Source organism: Tursiops truncatus, chromosome X (assembly GCF_011762595.2).
Source record: "Tursiops truncatus isolate mTurTru1 chromosome X, mTurTru1.mat.Y, whole genome shotgun sequence".
NCBI classification, from domain to species: domain Eukaryota; kingdom Metazoa; phylum Chordata; class Mammalia; order Artiodactyla; family Delphinidae; genus Tursiops; species Tursiops truncatus.
In genome coordinates, this window is record NC_047055.1 from 85,858,244 (window position 1) to 85,875,941 (window position 17,698).

Genomic DNA, 17,698 nt, shown 5'->3' on the forward strand with positions numbered 1-17,698 from the left:
CACTGGCACGTGAGCAGACAAGCCTCTCGGGCTGGTGAGTGCCAGTCGGAACCAATCCTCTGGGCGGGAACCTCTCCGCTTTGCCCTCCGCACCCCTGTTGCTGTGCTCTCCTCCGCGGCTCTGAAGCTTTCCCCCTCCGTCACCCACAGTCTCCGCCCGTGAAGGGGCTTCCTAGTGTGTGGAAACCTTTCCTCCTTCACAGCTCCCTCCCACTGGTGCAGGTCCCGCCCCTATTCTTTTGTCTCTGTTTATTCTTTTTTATTCTGCCCTACCCAGGTAGGTGGGGAGTTTCTTGCCTTTTGGGAGGTCTGAGGTCTTCTGCCAGCGTTCAGTGGGTTTTCTCTAGGAGTTGTTCCACGTGTAGATGTATTTCTGATGTATCTGTGGGGAGGAAGGTGATCTCCGCGTCTTACTCTTCCGCCATCTTCCCCCTCTCCTAGGTATTTTTTGATACTATTTTAAACAAGATTTTTTTTTGCTTTCTCTTTCTACTATTTCATTATTAGTGTTTAGAAATGCAACAGATTTCTGTGTATTAATCTCATATCCTAGTACTTTGCTGACATGATTTATTAGTTTAATAGTTTTTGTGTGGAGACTTTAGTGTTCTATATATAGAGTATAATGTCATCTGCAAATAATGACAGTTTTACCCCTTCCCTTCCAATCTGGATACCTTTTATTTCTTTTTCTTGTCTCAATGCTGTGGCCAGAACTTCTAATACTATCTTAAATAGAAGTGATGAGAGTGGCCATACTTGTCTTATTCCTGAATTTGGCAGGAAGGCTTTCAGCTTTTCTCCATTGAGTATTAAGTTTGCTGTGAGTTGGCTGTAAACAGCCTTTATTATATTGAGATATGTTCCCTCTATACCCACTTTGATGAGAATTGTTATGTTGAATTTTCTCAAATGCTTTTTATGCATCTATTGAGATGATCATGTGGTATTTGTGTTTCTTTTTGTTAATGTGCTGTATCACATTGATTTTTTTAACATCTTTATTGGAGTATAATTGCTTTACAATGGTGTGTTAGGTTCTGCTTTATAACAAAGTGAATCAGTTATACATATACATATGTTCCCATATCTCTTCCCTTTTGCATCTCCCTCCCTCCCACCCTCCCTATCCCACCCCTCTAAGTGGTCACAAAGCACCGAGCTGATCTCCGTGTGCTATGTGGCTGCTTTCCACTAGCTATCTATTTTATGTTTGGTAGTGTATATATGTCCATGCCACTCTCTTACTTTGGCACAGCTTACCCTTCCCCCTCCCCATATCCTCAAGTCCATGCTCTAGTAGGTCTGTGTCTTTATTCCCGTCTTACCCCTAGGTTCTTCATGACCTTTTTTTTTTCTTAGATTCCATATATATGTGTTAGCATATGGTATTTGTCTTTCTCTTTCTGACTTACTTCACTCTGTATGACAGACTCTAGGTCCATCCACCTCACTAAAAATAACTCAATTTCATTTCTTTTTCTGGCTGAGTAATATTCCATTGTATATATATGCCACATCTTTATCCATTCACCCGATGATGGACACTTAGGTTGCTTCCATCACCTGGCTATTGTAAATAGAGCTGCAATGAACATTTTGGTACATGACTCTTTTTGAATTATGGTTTTCTCAGGGTATATGCCCAGTAGTGAGATTGCTGGGTCGTATGGTAGTTCTATTTTTAGTTTTTTAAGGAACCTCCATACTGTTCTCCATAGTGGCTGTATCAGTTTACATTCTCACCAGCAGTGCAAGAGGGTTCCCCTTTCTCCACACCCTCTCCAGCATTTATTGTTTCTAGATTTTTTGATGATGGCCATTCTGACCGGTGTGAGGTGATATCTCATTGTAGTTTTTATTTGCATTTCTCTCATGATTAATGATGTTGAGCATTCTTTCATGTGTTTGTTGGCAATCTGTATATCTTCTTTGCAGAAATGTTTAATTAGGTCTTCTGCCCAGTTTTGGATTGGGTTGTTTTTTGTTTTGTTTTGTTTGTTTGTTTGTTTTTGTGGTACATGGGTCTCTCACTGTTGTGGCCTCTCTTGTTGCAGAGCACAGGCTCTGGACATGCAGGCTCAGCGGCCATGGCTCACGGGCCCAGCCGCTCCACAGCATGTGGGATCTTCCCCATCCGGGGTATGAACCCATGTCCCCTGCATCGGCAGGCAGACTCTCAACCACTGCACCACCAGGGAAGCCCTGGGTTGTTTGCATTTGTTATTGAGCGGCTTGTAAATTTTAGAGATTAATCCTTTGTCAATTGCTTCATTTGCAAATATTTTCTCGCATTCTGAGGGTTGTCTTTTGGTCTTGTTTATGGTTTCCTTTGCTGTGCAAAAGCTTTGAAGTTTCATTAGGTCCCATTTGTTTATTTTTGTTTTTATTTCCATTTCTCTAGGAAGTGGGTCAAAAAGGATCTTGCTGTGATTTATGTCATAGAGTGTTCTGCCTATGTTTTCCTCTAAGAGTTTGATAGTTTCTGGCCTTACATTTAGGTCTTTAATCCATTTTGAGCTTATTTTTGTGTATGATGTTAGTGAGTGTTCTAATCTCATACTTTTCCATGTAGCTGTCCAGTTTTCCCAGCACCACTTATTGAAGAGGCTGTCTTTTCTCCACTTTATATTCTTGCCTCCTTTATCGAAGATAAGGTGACCATATGTGTGTGGGTTTATCTCTAGGCTTTCTATCCTGTTCTATTGAGAGCTCCATCTCAACACCAAGACCCAGAGAACTCCATCTCAACACATTGATTGATTTGCGTATGTTGAACCACTCTTGTGACCCTGGAATGAATACAAATTTATCGTCATGTATGATCCTTTTTATATATTGTAAGATTTGGTTTTCTAATATTTGGTTGAGGCTTTTTGCACCTACATTCATCAAAGATATTGGCCCATGATTTTCTTTTTTGTAGTGTTTTGTCTGGTTTTGGTATCAGGGTAATGGTGGCCTTATAGACTGAATTTGGGAGTGTTCCCTCTTCTTCAATATTTTGGAATAGTTTGAGAATATAGATGTTAACTCTTCTCTAAATGTTTGGTAGAATTCACTTGTGAAGCTATCTGGTCCTGAACTTTTTTTTTTGAGAGTAATGTTTTATTACTGATTCAATTTCATTACTAGTAAGTGGTCTATTCATATTTTCTATTTCTTCCTGGTTCGGTCTTGGGAAATTGTACGTTTCTAGGAATTTGTCCATTTCTTCTACATTGTCATATAATTGTTCATAGGAGTCTCTTATGATCCTTTGTGTTTCTGTGCTGTCAGTTGTAAATTCTCCTTTTTCATTTCTGATTTTATCTGCTTGGACACTCTATTAGTCTGGCTAAAGCTTTATCAATTTTATCTTTTAAAAGAACCAGCTTTTAGTTTCATTGATCTTTTCCATTTTTTAGTTTCTATTTCATGTATTTCTTCTCTGATCTTTCTCATTTATATCCTTCTACTAACTTTGGGTTATGTTTGTTTTTCTTTTTCTAGCTCCTTTAGGTGTAAAGTTAGATTGTTTATATGAGATTTTTCCTCTTTCCTGGGGCAGCCTTGTATCACTATAAACTTCACCCTTAGAACTGCTTGTGCTGCATCCCATAGATTTTGGATCATTGTGTTTTCATTTTCACTTGTCTCCAGGTATTTTTTAATTTCCTCTTTGATTTTTTCAGTGATCCATTGGTCGTTTAATAGTATAATATTTAGTTTCCACATGTTTAAGTATTTTGCAGCTTTTTCTCATAGTTGATTTCTAGTCTCATAGTATTGTGGTCGGAAAAGATGTTTGATATAATTTCAATTTTCTTAAATATACTGAGATTTCTTTTTCAGTCTAATATGTGATCTATTCTGGAGAATTTTCCATGTGCAGTTGAAAATAATTTGTTTTCTGCTGCTTTTGAATGGAATTTATATACGTATATATATATCCATTTTGTCTGATGTGTTAAGGACAGCATTTCCTTATTGGTTTTCTATTTTCTATCTGGATGATCTCTTCATTGATGTAAGTGGGTTGTTAAAAACCCCTCCTATTATTGTAAATTTCTCCCTTCATGCCTGCTAATATTTGCTTCATGTATTTATTTGCTCTTATGTTGAGTGTATATATATTTTCAATTATTATATCTTCTTCTTGGATTGATCCCTATATCATTACATAATGTCCTTCTTTGTCTCATGTTACAGTCTTTGTTGTAAACTCTATTTTGTCTGATATAAGTATTGATACCCTGGCTTTCTTTTAATTTTCACTTGCATTGGATAGTGTTTTCCATCCTCTCACTTTCAGTCTGTGAGTGTCTTTAGATCTGAAGTGAGTTTCTTGTAGGTGCATATATATGTGCCTTGTTTTTTATCCCTTCAGCCACTCTGTATTCTGTTCGGAGCAGTTAGTCCATTTAAATTTAAAGTGATTATTGATAGGTATGTACTTATTGCTATTTTGTTAATTGTTTTAGGGTTGTTTTTTGTAGTTCATTTTGTTCCTTTCTTCTTCTTTTGCTCCCTTCCCTTGTGATTTGAAGACTACCTTTAGTGTTATGTTTGGATTCCTTTCTCTTTTTTGTATGTATCTATTATAGATTTTTGGTTTGAGGGTACCATGAGGTTTAGATATAGCTGTGTGTGTGTGTGTGTGTGTGTGTGTGTGTGTGTATTTTATATATATATATATATATATATATATATAAATATATAAATATAATTATTTTGGTTTTGATCTCTTAAGCACATATGCATTTTAACAACCCTGCATTCCCCCCTTCAAGTTTGCTCTTTTTGACATCAGATTTTACATTTTTTGTTTTGTTTATCCCTTAACTGCTTATTGTGGATATATATGGTTTTCCTACTTTTTCTTCCTACTACCCTTATACATCATTAATACTACCTTTACTATATATTTTCCTTTACCAATGAGATTTTTCCTTTTGTGATTTTCATATCTCTAGTTGTGGCCTTGTCTGCTTACAGAAGTCCCATCAACGTTTCTTGTAAAGGTGGTTTTGTGACGCTGAACTCTTAGCTTTTGCTTATCTGTAACCCTTTTGATCTCTCCATCAAATCCAAATAAAATCCTGGCCAGGTAGAAAATTCTTGGTTGTAGGTTTCCTCCTTTCATCACTTTAAACATATTGTGCCCCTCCCTTCTGGCCTGCAGTTTCTGCTGAAAAGTCAGCTGATAGCCTTATGGGAGTTCCCTTGTACATAACTTGTTGCTTTTCCCTTGCTGCTTTTAATATTCCCTCTTATCTTTAATTTTTCCATTTTAATTACAATGTGTCTTGGTGTGGTCCTCTTGAGGTCAAGCTTGTTTGGGACTCTCTGTGAATCCTCAACTTGGATATTTGTTTCCTTTCCCAGGTTAGGGAAGTTTTCAGCTATTATGTCTTCAGATAAGTTCTTTGCCTCTTTCTCTCTTTTTCCTTCTGAGACCCCTATAATGTGAATGTTACTACACTTGATGTTGTTTCAGAGGTTTCTTAAACTGTCCTCATTTCTTTTTATTCATTTTTCTTTATTCTGTTCAGCTTCAGTGATTTCCACTCCTCTGTCTTCCAAATTGCTGATATGTTCCTCTGTATCTCACTTAAGCTACTGCTGATTCCTTCTAGTGTATTTTTTATTTCAGTTATTGTTTTCTTCTTCATCTCTGTTTGGTTCTTCTCTTTGTTGTGTAACTCTTTGTTGAATACTTCTAACTTTTCACTCTGTTCATCCAATCTTTTCCTGAGTTCATTGAACATCTTTATGTCATTACCTTGAACTCTTTATTGTGTATGTTGCTTACTTCCACTTCATTTAGTTCTTTTTCCTGGATTTTATCTTGTTCCTTCATTTTGAATATGTTCCTCTGTCACCTTATTTTGCCTAATTTGCTGTTTTTATTTCTATGTATTCGTAGGTTGGTTATATTTCCCGACCTTGGAGAACTGGCCTTTTGTAGGAGACATCTTATGTGTCCCAGCAGTGCACTCTGCTCTGGTCACCAGAACTATATGCTCTAGGGTTGTCCCCTATGTGGGCTTCATGGGTCTTTCTGTTGTGGTGTGCTGACTGCTGTGGGTGGTCTGGTAGGCTGGTTGGCACCCGGTCTGGTTGGTTGCCAGGCCTCACCTTGTGTGCAGACTGCCAGTTGCAGGTGGGTGGGACCAGGTCATGAAGCAGCTGGCTATCAAACCGTTTTGGGGGGGGCAGGGCTAGTGCTGGCTTACTGGTCAGCAAAGCTGGGTTCTGTGGTGGTAGGTTGCAGGACCAGTGGTCCTTGGTCTAGTGTTGGCTTGCTAGTAGGCAGGGCTGCTTCCTGACACAGCTGACTGCAGCATCTGGGGTGTTCCAAAGCTGGTGTCAGTGTGCTGAGTGTGGCTGTATCCCAGGGTAATTGTCTGAGGGGTCCAAGGTGTCTCAGAGCTGGTGTTGGTCTGCTGGTGGGCAGGGCTGAGACTCAAGGGGTTCTGGGGCTAGTGCCAGTTCACTGTTTGGTATATCCATGTCCCAGGGTCTCTGGCTGCAGGGCCTTGGGGGTCCTGGAGTTGGTGTGTTGACCTCCTTGTTGGGCAGAGTTGGGGCCCAGGGTGCCCTGGGGCTGGTGTGTGCCCACTCGTTGGTGAGGCTGCTCCCAGTGCTAGTGCTGGACCACTGATTTGAAGGACCAGTTCTGGGGTCTCTGGATGCAGGGCCCTGATTTTCCTGGAGTTGGTGCTGGTCCATTGGTGGTGAGACTGGGTCCCTATGGCTAGCTGTGAGGGCCCCTATGGAGTCCAGTGGCTAGGTCCAGTGCACTGGTGTGTGGGGCCGGGTCCTGGGCCCTCTGATGTAAGGGTTGGATCACAGGGTGGCTGTGGGCTCAGGAGGTCTTAATGCAGCCCCCCTGCTTTTGGGTGGGGCAGTGTCCATGCCTGACTAGCTACTTCTTCTGAAGCATCTCAGTACTGGTGCCAAGAGGCTGACAGTTGGGGCTACGTCTCTGTGCAAATAAGCTGGAATGAAGATGCCAAAATGGCCCTTGCCAGCACCAGTGTCCATGTGGTGTAACGCACTCCCAATAATGGGTGCTGCCAGTGTCTATGTCCCCAGCGTGAGTTCCAGTTGACCCTCTCTGGGAGGCTCTCTAAGATCAGCAGGTGGGTCTGACCCAGGATGCTTTCAAACTACCACTTCTGACTTCGTTCCCAGAGCATGTGAGATTTTATGTGCACCCTTTAAGAGTGGAATCTCTTTCCCCACATTCCTCTGGCTCTGCTGCTGGCCTTCAAAGCCAAACTGTCTGGGGGCTTGTCTTCCTGCTGCAGGAACCCTGGGTTTGGGAGCCCAATGAGGGGCTGAGGCCCTTTGCTCTATGGGGAGAACCTCTACAATTATAATTATCCTCCCACTTGTGGGTCACCCACACAAGGATATGGCTCTCGACTGTACTGCGTCTCCACTCCCCTAACCATTTCATTGTGGTTCCTTCTTTATCTCTTTAATTGTAACACTTTCATGCTAATCTTCTGGTCTTTCTCATCAATAATTGCTCTGTAAGTAGTTCTAATTTCTAGTGTGCCTGTTCAAGGAGGCAAGCTCAGGGTGTTCCTTCTCTGCCATCTTGACCAATCCCGACTGTTGATGACACAATATTATATAGAGAAAACCATAAAGACTCCACCAAAAAACTGTTAGCATTAAAAAAAATTCTGTAAAGTTGTAGGATTCAAAATCAATATACATTTAGGTCGCTTCCATGTCTTGGCTATTGTAAACAGTGCTGCAATGAACATTGGGGTGCATGTATCTTTTTGAATTATGGTTTTCTCTGGGTATATGCCCAGGAGTGCAATTGCTGGGTCATAGGGCAGCTTTATTTTTAGTTTTCTAAGAAACCTCCATACTGTTCTCTGTAGTGGCTGTACCAATTTACATTCCGACAAAAAGTATAAGAGGGTTCCTGTTTCTCCACACCCTCTCCAGCATTTATTGTTTATAGATATTTTAATGATGCCCAATCTGACTGGTGTGAAGTGATATCTCATTGTAGTTTTGATTTATATTTCCCTAATAATTATCAATGTTGAGCATCTTTTCATGTGCCTCCTGGCCACCTGTATGTCTTCTTTGGGGAAATGTCTATTTAGGTTTTCTGCCCATTTTTCAATTGGGTTGTTTGTTTCTTTTGTTTGTTTGTTTGTTTTGTTTTGTTTTGCTGTATGCGGGCCTCTCACTGTTGTGGCCTCTCCCCTTGCGGAGCACAGGCTCCGGACGTGCAGGCTCAGCGGCCATGGTGCACGGGCCCAGCTGCTCCGTGGCATGTGGGATCTTCATGGACTGGGGCATGAACCTATGTCCCCTGCATTGGCAGGCAGATTCTCAACCACTGTGCCACTAGGGAAGCCCTGTTTTTTTGATATTGAGCCTCATGAGCTGTTTGTAAATTTTGGAGCGTAATCCCTTGTCAGTTGCATTGTTTGCAAGTATTTTCTCCCATTCTGTGGGTTTTCATTTCATTTTGTCTATGGTTTCTTTTGCTGTGCAAAAGCTTTGGAGTTTAATTAGGTCCCATTCCTTTATTTTTGATTTTATTTCCATTAATTTGGGAGACAGCTAGAAAAAGATATTGCTGCAATTTATGTCAAAGAGTGTTCTGCCTATGATTTCCTCTAAGAGTTTTGGTTGTTTTTTAGTTGTATTTTTATTGTTTTAACATCTTTATTGGAGTATAATTGCTTTACAATGTTGTATTAGTTTCTGCTGTATAACAAAGTGAATCAGCTATATGTATACATATATCCTCATAACCCCTCCCTCTTGAGTCTCGCTCCCACCCTCCCTATCCCACCCCTCTAGGTGGTTGCAAAGCACCGAGCTGATCTCGCTGTGCTATGTGGCTGCTTCCCACTAGCTATCTGTTTTACGTTTGGTAGTGTATATATGTCAATACCACTCCCTCACTTCATCCCAGCTTACCCTCCCCCATCCCCCTGTAATCAAGTCCATTCTCTATGTCTGCATCTTTATTCCTGTCCTGCCCCTAGGTTCTTCAGAACCTTTTTTTTTTTCCTGATTCCATATATAGGTGTTAACATACAGTCTTTGTTTTTCTGTTTCTGATTTACTTCACTCTGTATGATAGATTCTAGGTCCATCCACCTCACTAAAAATAACTCAATTTTGTTTCTTTTTATGGCTGAATAATATTCCATTGTATATATGTGCCACATATTCTTTATCCATTCATCTGTCAGTGGACACTTAGCTTGCTTCCATGTCCTGGCTGTTGTAAATGGTGCTGCAATGAACATTGTGGTACATGACTCTTTTTGAATTTTGGGTTTCTCAGGGTATATGCCCAGTAGTGGGATTGCTGGGTCGTATGGTAGTTCTATTTGTAGTTTTCTAAGGAACCTCCATACTGTTCTCCAGAGTAGCTGTATCAATTTACATTCCCACGAACAGTGCAAGAGGGTTCCCTTTTCTCCACACCCTCTCTAGCATTTATTGTTTGTAGATATTTTGATGATGACAATTCTGACTGGTGTGAGGTGATACCTCATTATAGTTTTGATTTGCATTTCTCTAATGATTAATGATGTTGAGCATTCTTTCATGTGTTTGTTGGCAATCTGTATATCTTCTTTGGAGAAATGTCTATTTAGGTCTTCTGCCCATTTTTGGATTGGGTTGTTTGTTTTTTTGATATTAAGCTGCATGAGATGCTTGTAAATTTTGGAAATTAACCCTTTGTCAGTTTCTTCGATTGCAAATATTTTCTCCCATTCTGAGGGTTGTCTTTTCATCTTGTTTATGGTTGCTTTTGCTGTGCAAAAGCTTTGAAGTTTCATTACGTCCCATTTGTTTATTTTTATTTCCATTTCTCTAGGAGGTGGGTCAAAAAGGATCTTGCTATGATGTATGTCATAGAGTGTTCTGCCAATGTTTTCCTCTAAGAGTTTTATAGTTTCTGGCCTTACATTTAGGTCTTTAATCCATTTTGAGTTTATTTTTGTGTTTGGTGTTAAGGAGTGTTCTAATTTCATTGTTTTACATGTAGCTGTCCAGTTTTCCCAGCACCACTTATTGAAGAGTCTGTCCTTTCTCCACTGTACATTCCTGCCTCCTTTATCAAAGATAAGGTGACCATATGTGTATGGGTTTATCTCTAGGCTTTCTATCCTGTTCCATTGATCTATATTTCTGTTTTTGTGCCAGTATCGTACTGTCTTGATTACTGTAGCTTTGTAGTATAATCTGAAGTCAGGGAGCCTGATTCCTCCAACTCCATTTTTCTTTCTCAAGATTGCTTTGGGTATTCAGAGTCTTTTGTGTTTCCATACAAATTGTGAAATTTTTTGTTCTAATTCTGTGAAAAAATGCCATTGGTAGTTTGATAGGTATTGCATTTAATCTGTAGATTGCTTTGGGGAATATAGCCATTTTCACAATGTTGATTCTTCCAATCCAAGAACATGGTATTTCTCTCCATCTGGTTTTTTCATCTTTAATTTCTTTCATCAGTGTCTTATAGTTTTCTATAAGGTATTTTGTCTCCTTAGGGAGGTTTATTCATAGGTATTTTATTCTTTTCATTGCAATGGTAAATAGGAGTGTTTCCACAAATTCTCTTTCAGATTTTTCATCATTAGTGTATAGGAATGCAAGAGATTTCTGTGCATTAATTTTGTATCCTGCTACTTTACCAAATTCATTGATTAGCTCTAGTAGTTTTCTGGTAGCATCTTTAGGATTCTCTATGTATAGTATCATGTCATCTGCACACAGTGACAGTTTTACTTCTTCTTTTCCGATTTGGATTCCTTTTATTTCTTTTTCTTTTCTGATTGCTGTGGCTAAAACTTCCAAAACTATGTTGAACAATAATGGTGAGAGTGCACAACCTTATCTTGTTCCTGATCTAAGTGGAAATGGTTTCTGTTTTTCACCATTGATCCTCTAAAACTTTTATAGTGTCCAGTCTTACATTTAGGTCTTTAGGTCTTTTGAGTTTTTTTTTGTGTATGGTGTTAAGGAATGTTGTAATTTCATTTTTTTACATGTAGCTGTCCAGTTTTCCCAGCACCATTTACTGAAGAGACTGTCCTTCCTCCATTGTATAGTCTTTCTTTATTATAGATTAATTGATTGTATGAGTATGGACTTATTTCTGGACTCTCTGTTCTGTTCCATTAATCTATGCATCTTGTTTTTGTGCCAGTACCATACTCTTTTGAATTCTATAGCTATGTGGTACACTCTCAAGTATGGGAGTGTGATACCTGTAGTTTTGTTCTTCTCTCTCAAGATTGCTTTGGCTATTTGGAGCCTTTTGTGTTTTCATTAAAATTTATATTTATTTTTTCTAGTTTTGTGAAAAGTGCCACTGGTATTTTGATAGGGATTGCATTGAATCTGTTGATTTCTTTTGTTAGTATGGACATTTTAATGATATTGAATCATCCAATCCATGAGTGTGGCATATTTTCCAATTTTTGGTGTGTTATCTTCAATTTCTTTAATCATTGTCTTATTGTTTTGAGGCTACAGGTCTTTTAACTCCTTGGTTAAATTTATTCCTAAGTATTTTATTATTTTGGATGCAATTATAAATGGGATTGTTTCCTTCATTTCTCTTTCTGTTGGTTCATCATTATTGTATAGAAATGCAACAGGTTTCTGTATATTAATTTTTTAAATAAATTTATTTATTCATTTATTTGGGGCTGCATTGGGTCTTCATTGCTGCACCCAGGCTTTCTCTAGTTGCAGTGAGTGGGGGCTATTCTTCATTGAGGTGTGCAGGCTTCTCATTGCAGTGGCTTCTATTGTTGTGGAGTATGGGCTCTAGGTATGCAGGCTTCAGTAGTTGTGGCACGAGGGCTCAGTAGTTGTGGCTCATGGGCTCTAGAGTTCAGGCTCAGTAGTTGTGGTGCACAGGCTTAGTTTCTCCATGGCATGTGGGATCTTCTTGGACCAGAGCTCGAACCCATGTCCCCCGCATTGGCAGGCGGATTCTTAACCACTGAGCCACCAGGGAAGTCCTGTATATTAATTTTGTATCTGCAAGTTTCTGAATTCATTCATTAGCTTTAATAGATTTTTGGTGGAGTGTTTGGTGTTTTCTGTATATAGTATTCTGTCATCTGAAAATACTGATTGTTTTACTTCTGACTTTCTGGTTTTGATGCCTTTTATTTCTTTTTCTTGCCTCATTTCTGTGGCTAGAACTTCCAATACTATGTTGAATGAAAGTGGCAAGAGTGAGCATCCTTGTCTCATTCCTAATCTTAAAAAAAAAAGCTTTCCGCTTTTCACATTGAATATAATGTTAACTGTGAGTTTGTCATATATGGCCTTTTATTATGTTGAAGTATTTTCCCTCTATACCCACTTTGTTAAGAATTTTTTATCATAAACTGATATTGAATTTTATCAAATGCTTTTCTGAATCTTTTGAGATGATCATGTGATTTTTATCCTTCCTTTTGTTAGTTTGGCATATCACATTTATTGATTTATGGGTGTTAAGCCATCCTCACATCTCTGGAATGAATCCCACCTGATCATGGTGTATAAGTCTTTTAATGTATTGTTAAGTTTGATTTGCTAATATTTTGTTGAGGATTTTTGTATCTATATTTAGCAAAGATATTGGCCTGTAATTTTCTTTCTTGCAGTGTTTTTGTCTGGTTTTGGTATCACGTTAATGGTGGCCTTGTAGAATGAGTTTGGAAGTATTCCTTTGTCTTCATTTTTTGCAATAATTTGAAAGTGATAGATATTAAGTATTTTTAAATATTTGGTAGAATTCACCTGTGAAGCCATCTGGACCTTGACTTTTGTTTTGGGGGAGTTTTTTGCTTACTGATTCAATTTCATTACTAATAATCTGTCTATTCAGATTTTCTATTTCTTCATGATTCAGTGTTGGAAGATTATATGAGCTAGAAATTTTTCCATTTCTTCTAGGTTGTTTAATTTGTTGACATATAATTGTTCATAGTAGTCTCTTATGATCCTTCATATTTCTGTGGTGTCAAGTTGTAATTTTTCCTCTTTAATTTCTGATTCTACTTATTTAGGTAATCTCTTTTTTTCTTGATGAGGCTGGCTAAATAAGTTCCTTGATTTTGTTCATCTTTTCAAAAGGCCAACTGTTACGTTTATTGATCTCTTGTATTTTTGTCTCTATTTCATTTATTTCCTCTATGATCTATTATTTTTTTCCTTCTTCTAACTTTGGTCTTTGCTTATTCTTCTTTTTGTAGTTCCTTTAAATGTATATTTAGATTCTTTATTTGAGATTTTTGTTTCTTGAGGTAGGGCTGTATCAGTATGAGCTTCCCTCTTAGGACTACTTTTGCTTTGTCCTATAGATTTTGCTTCTGCTAAATTTGTGGGTTTTTTATTCTTCTTTCTCTCATTGCTTTAGTTGCAAGGTTAGGTTGTTTATTTGAGATGTTTCCTGTTTCTTAAGCTAGGATTGTATTGCTATAAATTTCCCTCTTAGAACTGCTTTTGCTGCATCCCATAGGTTTTGGGTTGTCGTGCCTCCATTGTCATTTGTTTCTAGGTATTTTTTGATTTCCTCTGATTTCTTCAGTGATCACTTGGTTATTAAGTAGTGTATTGTTTAGCCTCCATGTGTTTGTATTTCTTACAGATCTTTTCCTGTAATTGATATATAGTCTCGTAGCATTGTGGTCCAAAAAGATACTTGATATGATTTCAATTTTCTTAAATTTACCAAGACTTGATTTGTGACCCAAGATATGATCTATCCTGGAGAATGTTCCATGAGCACTTGAGAAGAATGTGTATTCTGTTGTTTCTGGATGGAATGTCCTATAAATATCAATTAAGTCCATCTTGTTTAATATACCATTTAAAGCTTGTGTTTCCTTATTTATTTTCATTTTGGATGATCTGTCCATTGGTGAAAGTGAGACGTTAAAGTCCCCTACTATGATTGTGTTACTGTCGATTTCCCCTTTTATGGCTGTTAGTATTTGCCTTATGTATTGAGTTGCTCCTACGTTGGGTGCATAAATATTTACAATTGTTATATCTTCTTCTTGGATCGATCCCTTGATCATTATGTAGTGTCCTTCTTTGTCTCTTCTAATAGTCTTTATTTTAAAGTCTATTTTGTCTGATATGAGAATTGCTACTCCAGCTTTCTTTTGATTTCCATTTGCATGGAATATCTTTTTCCATCCCCTTACTTTCAGTCTGTATGTGTCTCTAGGTCTGAAGTGGGTCTCTTGTAGACAGCATATATACAGGTCTTGTTTTTGTATCCATTCAGTGAGTCTGTGTCTTTTGGTGGGAGCATTTTATCCATTTACATTTAAGGTAATTATCAATATGTATGTTCCTTTTCCCATATTCTTAATTGTTTTGGGTTTGTCATTGTAGGTCTTTTCCTCCTCTTGTGTTTCTTGCCTAGAGAAGTTCCTTTAGCATTTGTTGTAAAGCTGGTTTGGTGGTGATGAACTGTCGCAGCTTTTGCTTGTCTCTACAGGTTTTAATTTCTCCATCAAATCTGAATGAGATCCTTGCTGGGTAGAGTAATCTTGGTTGTAGGTTGTTCTCCTTCATCACTTTAAATATGTCCTGCCAGTCCCTTCTGGCTTGCAGAGTTTCTGCTGAAAGATCAGCTGTTAACCTTATGTCCCATAGATTTTGGACAGTTATGTTTCCATTTTCATTTGTCTCAAGGTATATTTTTATTTCTTCTTTGATTTCTTCACTGACCATTGGTTGTTTAGCATCATGCTGTTTAGTCTCCATGTGTTTGTGTTTTTTCCAGTTCTCTTATTGTAGTTGATTTCTAGTTTCATAGTGTTGTCTTCTGAAAAGATGATTAATATGATTTTAATCTTTTTATATTTAATGTGACTTGTTTTGTGGCCTAACATGTGATGTATCTGGAGAATGTTCCATGTGTACTTGAAAAGAATGTGTGTTCTGCTGCTTTTTGATGGAATGTTCTATAGGTGTATATATTAAGGTAATCTCATCTAATGTGTTAAGGCCAGTGTTTCTTCATTGATTTTCTGTCAGATGATATATCCATTGGTGTAACTGGGGTATTATAGTTCCCTACTATTATTGTATTTCTGTCTATTTCTTCTGTTATTTCTGTTAATATTTGCTTTATATATTTAGGTGCTCTTCTGTTGAGTGCATAAATGTTTACAAATGTTATATCGTCTTGTTAGATTGACCCCTTTATCATAACTTAATGTTCCTCCTTGTTTTGTTACAGTCTTTGCTTTAAAGTCTATTTTGTCTGATATAAGTACTGCTACCATGGCTTTCTTTTAATTTCCATTTGCATTGAATACCCTTTTCTATCCTATAACTTTCAGTCTGTGTGTGTCTTTAGATCTGAAGTGAGTTTCTTACAGGCAGCATATATATCGGCCTTGTTTTTGTATCCATTCAGCCACTCTACATCATCTGATTGGAGCATTAGTTCATTTAAATTTAAAGTGTTTATTGATAGGTATTTACTTATAGCTATTTTGTTCATTGTTTGCTGGTTGTTTTTGTAGTTCTTCTCTGTTCTTGTCTACTCCTCCCGGTTTCTTTCCTTGTGTTTTGATGGATTCCTTTAGTATGATGTTAGGGTTCCTTAAGAAAGTAAATCTTATAACCAACAAGGACCTACAGTATAGCACAGGGAACTCTGCTAAATATTCTGTAATAACCCAAATGGGAAAAGAATGTGAATAAGAATAGATACATGTATATGTATAACTGAATCACTTTGCTGTATACCTGAAATTAACACAACATTGTTAATCAATTATACTCTAATATAAAATTTAAAATTTTTTTAAAAAGAGAGTAAATCTTAAAAGTTCTCATCACAAGGAAAAAAAATGTAACTATGTATAGTGATGGATGTTAACTAGACTTATTATGGTGACCATTTCACAGTTTATACAAATATCAAATCATTATGCCGTACACCTGAAATTAGTGTAATGCTTATCTCAGTTATATTGTAATAAAAAAGAAGATGACTCTGATTGTCCTCTGGATCTCTTTTAATTGTTTTGCATAATTAGGCCAGATTCATGTCTTCTAGGAACTGTGTAGCTTTCCAGGAAGTGATGCTTGAAGATATCAGAAATCTGGGAAATATGCCATTAGTGGGGAAGGCAGCAGAGTCTCCACCTTTTCACTTCCCAGTTGTTTGACCTTGAGCAAGATCCTTTACCTCTCTGAGCTTTGGTTTCTTCATTTCTAAAACAAACTTAATATGTCTTCCCTACAGCACACAGTTGTTGTAAGGAATGAAGCATAACAACATGTTATCAGGATTTGCACTCTTATACTGCAAGTAAACTACCTATTGTGTAGGCCACTAAAATTGTGCCCTAGGACTGGCATCTGTGCAGTGCCTGTGATATGTATCTTCTGAAAACCACCTTTGAAAGGAACAGAGTTCAGAGGTCACACTCAGGGATGGTGCAGGCTCAGAGTGGAAAGAGAGATTGAGTCAGGGGTATGTGTATGGCACCAAATCTCAGAAAGGGAGTTTTGAATACTGAGCACTTAAATTTTGGAATTGGGACAAAATGCTGATCTATCTTATCCTTTTCTCACCCCACTCAAGTTTTTTCTTTCTTCTCCTGTTGTTCCAGGTGCATGATGACTGCAGGAGACGGTTTTCCAAGGAATGCTGGTTTGGAAGTCATCGATCATCAGTCATTCCTCCCACTGCCCTCAGCGACCCCAAGGGTGATGGTGAGTAGCTAAACTTTAATACATTTAAAGGGAGGGGGGAGGGAGGGAAGATGTAAAGCCTAGAGAAAAAGACTGCAATTAAATTAATCTGGTCAACCAATCAAACATTTCTAGGAGTACGAGTGTGCATATGTGTATAGACAGTTCATGTTTTCCTTTAGACTTTTGGGATGGTGAATATTGCTTATGGTGTATATGTATGTGGGCATGTTCTTTGTAGCCTCTGTCAAAATTGTTTCCAAATGATCAGAATTGATTTCAGCTTTTACATGATTTTGAGACAGTAGATAATCCATGAAATAATTTTTTTTGCTTGCTGCCTACTTCATTGCCAAGGAAAAGCCAGCATTAGCTAGGGGGCAAGGATTCCTGTAACGATTACAACAGTTTTAGAACTAGACACAGCACATGTGTACGTGTGTGCACATATGTGTACATACACTCTGAGCCACTCTAGTCTCTTCCAGTTCATTTCCCAACCCCAACACAGATACAGACAGACATTGATACATGGAATGAGCCACTCACACAGTTTTCTGCAGGCAAGCATACTCATATGTCCCCGTAATGACATGAACAGACACACATCCCTCACTCAGGGATGTATGCATATATTATTCTCAGAACTACTCAAATATTTATCCACATAGAGTCACTTACCAGATAGCTGACTAGAGAGATGATGAGATTGATGACTTGGTATATAAGAGACACTTGACTGGCTAGGAGAAAGAAGGGCCTAGGGGCAAGATGGAAAAGTATCAAACTAGTCAGCCAAGTCTACTCAGGCTGCTAATGAAAGTCAATGAAGTCTTGAATCTGAGACTTTGCTCAACCCCACAGGGACCTGGGGAAGATGTCTTTGGGCAGACTGAAGGATGGCTGCCTCAGCATCTTATAAATCACCCCCAAATAGGTGTTAAGGGGCTGCCACCTCTCCTTTGTAATTGGCCCAACATGTTCT

General features: G+C 38.2%; 1 protein-coding gene across 1 annotated transcript in view; it reads left to right on the top strand.

Moving 5' to 3' along the window:
* The window catches only part of DGKK (diacylglycerol kinase kappa), a 153,223-nt gene that overhangs the window by 92,202 nt on the left and 43,323 nt on the right, over positions 1 to 17,698 (top strand). The window contains exon 8 of the mRNA XM_033849703.2: positions 16,632 to 16,734. Within this exon, the coding sequence (XP_033705594.1) occupies positions 16,632 to 16,734 (103 nt within the window). The remainder of the gene's footprint in view (positions 1 to 16,631; positions 16,735 to 17,698) is intronic.